The sequence below is a fragment of the Sinocyclocheilus rhinocerous genome, unplaced genomic scaffold (genome assembly GCF_001515625.1).
Source record: "Sinocyclocheilus rhinocerous isolate Xijiao unplaced genomic scaffold, SAMN03320098_v1.1 scaffold222, whole genome shotgun sequence".
Lineage (NCBI taxonomy): Eukaryota > Metazoa > Chordata > Actinopteri > Cypriniformes > Cyprinidae > Sinocyclocheilus > Sinocyclocheilus rhinocerous.
The window spans coordinates 1,381,340-1,385,787 of record NW_015625652.1 but is presented as its reverse complement, the minus strand read 5'-3'; the positions used below and the strand labels follow the sequence as shown (position 1 = coordinate 1,385,787).

General features: G+C 36.5%; 1 protein-coding gene across 2 annotated transcripts in view; it reads right to left on the bottom strand.

The window, feature by feature from the left end:
• Positions 1 to 4,448, bottom strand: part of calb1 (calbindin 1) — a 19,810-nt gene that overhangs the window by 2,917 nt on the left and 12,445 nt on the right. For both annotated transcript variants that reach the window (XM_016508820.1, XM_016508815.1), the window contains exons 6-9: positions 2,317 to 2,394; positions 2,161 to 2,216; positions 2,030 to 2,069; positions 1,895 to 1,948 (exon numbers count right to left, since the gene is read on the bottom strand). In XM_016508820.1, coding sequence (XP_016364306.1) covers positions 1,895 to 1,948; positions 2,030 to 2,069; positions 2,161 to 2,216; positions 2,317 to 2,394 — 228 coding nt within the window. The remainder of the gene's footprint in view (positions 1 to 1,894; positions 1,949 to 2,029; positions 2,070 to 2,160; positions 2,217 to 2,316; positions 2,395 to 4,448) is intronic.

The window sequence follows — 4,448 nt, the reverse complement described above, 5'->3', positions numbered from 1 at the left end:
GTTCTGTGAATGTTGATGCTTTAATAACAAATATTTATCGTATGCTGGGATTTCATAAATTTAATGGAGAAAAAAGTAATGTAACTAGTAATGTAACTAATTACTAATTACTTTTGAAATAAAGTAATCAGAACAATAACGTGATAACTTTTAAAGGGAGTAATCAGTAATCAGTAATTTGATTAAATTTTTAGAGTAACTTGCCCAACACTGGACATCAGGGGTTCAACCGCAATTTTACGAAGCTACGAGAATACTTTTTGTGCACAAAGTAAAAAAAATAACAACTTTATTCAACAGTTCTTCTCTTACTCATCCTGTATGCTGTGGCGTGCCGCAATTATGGAGAGAGTATCACGATGCATGTGCTTGCTTCCACTTCATGTAATCGACGCATGCGCATGCTGACACATGTGCGTGTTCAACGTAAGCAGCGGCATCATGCACATGCGTTGTTTACATGATGCGGAAGTAAGCGCATACAATGTGATACTGTCTCTATAATGGTGGAACGCTGCAGCATAAGGGATGAGGAATAGAAGAGTTGTTGAATAAAGTCGTTATTTTGGGGTTTTTTTGCACACAAAGTATTGTGTGAATATTCTTGTACAGTAGCTTCGTAAAATTACAGTTGAACCCCTGATGTCACATAGACTGTTTTACCGATGTCCTTGCTACGTTTCTGGACCTTGATCGTGTTAAGATCCTTGCTGTCTATGGGAGGGGCAGAGAGCTCTCTGATTTTATAAAAAATATCTAAATTTGTGATTCCGAATATGAACAAAGGTCTTACGGGGTTGGAACGACATGAGGGTGAGTAATTAATGACAGAATTTTCATTTTGGGGTGAACTATCCTTTTAAATTAAGAATAAGCTAATCAAGTAAGTCCATGTATTTTCATAATGTCTGAAATATGGCCTTAAAATCACCTGTTATATTTCTTAAATTTTTAGGAACACAGATGTATTTATTTTATTTTATTTTATTTTATTTTCACAGCTTTTAGACATAAAATAACAGTTTAACAACCTGGGATTGCAAATATGCCCCAGAAGAAATCGTCACACATTTTTTCTATTTTATTTTTATATATTGATATAATATTTTGAGGTTAAATAATAACATAATTTTAATTTTTGTGTTAACTATTTTGTTTACTATTTTGCATTTTTGATATTTGATATTTTGATTGCATACTGCATCAAAAATAAGCTTCATTATGACTTTTCAAGAGGCATTAAAGCATTAAATTAGGAATAAGTCCATCAAGCAAGTCTATGTATCTCCATAATATGTGTAAAGTGGCTTTAAATCGCCTCTTAATGACCTGATGAAAGAACGAGCTAGTCTTTTGCATTGTCCCAGAGCAAACAGTATGAGGCCAAACCACATGTCTGCTAAACGCAGACCAGCAGTCGGTGTGTCTGTAATGAAATGCCTCAGAGCTTTAAGCACATGCTGCCTCCTCTAATGCCGCATCATCGCTCTGTGTTTTCTAATAGCCCAAAAACGGGTATGTGTGCGTTTGAGCTGGTCTCCATGTGAGTTCGCAACCCGAACCTGCCAATCAATAAAGATCAGGAGTGCTGTCATCAGCAGTGAAGAATTTGCTCTATTCAGGGACACAGTAATACATTACAATGGAGCCAGGGCCAAAAGATTCAATGGTGTTGGAGGTGATATCCAGAAAGAGCACTGTCTTTGCATACTAATGACTGCTTTCCTCGGGTCTTCTGCAACTGGAGACACTCTGGCTGATCTATGCATGCTTGGTTATGCATAAAATCAACCAGTATTACGTTTAGACTTGAGGTATTTTAAAGCTGTCAGGCACAGAGGATTTTGATTATTAAATGATATGACAGGGTGATTGATCAATGCAAGAGACTTACCTGATCGTATAACTCAAAAATCTTGTTAAACTCTTTTCTGGCCATTTTTACCCCCTGAAGAAAAGATTTGTTCAGTTGTAGGTGGTTAAGGGTAAATCCAGTGCATTTATGGGTTCATTCCTAATGCTGACATACCTGAAATTTGAGTAGAAAGTTCTCCTGGTCCGGTAACAGCCTGTTTAAAAAATAAGAGGTATTTGCCATTCTTATATCAAAGTTAATAGGGCAACGATGAATATTCATAACAAATTTGCAAGCTCACGAACCGTGCCATCTCTGACAGACATAATTTTCCATCCTTATTTGAATCAAAAATTTTCAGCTGTAAAAAAAATGCAATATTTATTCCCTCAAGTGGCAAGTTCTCAAGGTGACACTAAATGCACATTTTTGTTGGGCTGTGTAGTTCACTCTGAGCTTACCGTAGTCAATGTGTACTCCTCTAATTTCTTCTCATCATATGGTTTTTTAGCCCTCTGAAGCAAGTCTTTCAAAAAATTCTGAAAAACATTACGTTGGATTATAGAGAGTCATTAAGAAAGTTTGGGGTCAGTAAGATTATTTTTTACATTAATACTTTTCAGGATGCATTAAATATATTTTGAACGATAACTTCTAAACCTTCAATGACAGAAATACTTTGAGGTCCAAGGTTGTTAACTGATGCTATACACTTCTGTTGAAGCCATCAGCCTGCATTATTTTAACTTATTTTCTAAATAATCCTGTTCAACAACAAAATTCCTGGAGAAAAAAACCCCATGATTCGGCACAGAAATCTCCACCAATCAGAGAATCGCAACAAGTAAATTGTACTTCTGTTAAGCACTGCAAATTACAAGAGTCAGTTTCTGTACACACTCAAGACTACCTAAATATTGTATGCATAATATGCTTATTTTAGAAAGGTGAAAGTTCTTTGTCATTTTTAATTTGATCATGTGCAATGCTTCATGGGATTGTAGTTCTTTTCCTAGTTGAAGCCTTGTACCTTTTGTCTTTTTGTCTGATTTTCAAATGCTAATGTTGTGATTCCCCTTGTAGCTAACTGGTTTAGGTCAGGGCTTATAACTATTAAACAAAGACTTTTCAAAAATCCATATGGAAAAAATTCATGAGAAAAATACTTCCAGAACCAAGGCTGCTGAAAAAGCGAGCAGGCACTTTTGCACTTGTTTGTAGAATATAACCAGTTTTGACCAATCAGCATCCATGACCAGAACTATCCATATTATGTTTTGTATAGTGGTGCTATCTCCAAAATGCAACGTCCATAATTCACAGAGCTCTCAGAATTTCCTTTTCCTGCCAGAGGTCCATTAGTGGGTCCAAAAGCAGTCCAGTGTTGACAGATTGCACTCATCAAATCACTGACTGTAAATCTGGCAGCTGTTCAAAGAAACCGCTCCCTATTTTAATTTAAATGCACAAATCCTCAGTGCTTTGCCCCTTTGAGGGATGCATATGGTAATTTGCGTTGGTCTCAAAATCAAATCTTTTGTTCTGTTTGTTGTCGTACCCTCCAGTCCACATGCTGGAGAAAGACCTAGAGCGCTCCTGACGTTTAAGAAGGAAACTCCAGAGTGGGTAATCCAGTATGGCTCATGATGGACCTCATGAATCGCTCTCTTACATTTTAGAAGGTACGAGCTGCCTTCTGAGGTGATTTGCATCTTTAGTTTAATTATGTGTTGTTAATTAGTTTACTCTTTAAAAAGATTTGTCCTGAGTGATATGAAACAAGATCATAAAGAGATAATAGGATGGAATTGAACTTTAAGTATGCTGATCAGCAAGTTTGTGTTCCAAATGTGCTAATGCTTTACTCCCTGCCAAACCCAAAAGATGTTAACCCTCATGTCCATGTTCATCTGAGAGCTCTGAAGGCTAATTTAGCGTCTCAACTAACAAACTTAACTTAAACTTAAGGAAAAGTTCACTTAAAAATGAAAAATTGCTGACAATTTCCTCACGCTTTTTTGTTGGAACAGATTTGGTGAAATTTTGTCTTATATCACTTGCTTACCAGTCTCTGCAGCAAATGGGTGCCATCAGAATGAGAGTCCAAACAGCTGATTAAAAAAATCACAATAATCCACACAACTCCAATCCATCAATTAAAGGCACAATATGTAAGATTCTTTTATTAAAATATCCAAAAACCACTAGAACAGTGTTATATATTTTGCTGACTTGTGTACTTACATTATCCCAAATGTTTTGAAGAATGTTTAAATCCAGAGAAATAAGCAATTTTAACTAGTGACAGGGAGTGTGTCCATAGTGTCATTGTGTCGCCTGCCAATGACGTCATAACCCCTCGATTTCCGTTTGTTTTGTAGAAAACATGGAAACACCAAATACACTTTAATATGTTGTGCATTTAAATAGACTGTTGACGACTGCACAGAGTAGCATTATTACAGAACTTTCAAATGTATCTAGTATGATAAAACAGCACTGCTTTTTTTCCCCCCACATACGCACGACCGGAAAGAGCGGAAGCGGTCGACTGTGGCATAATAAAAGCTCCGCTGCTTTCGAGCCGTGTATC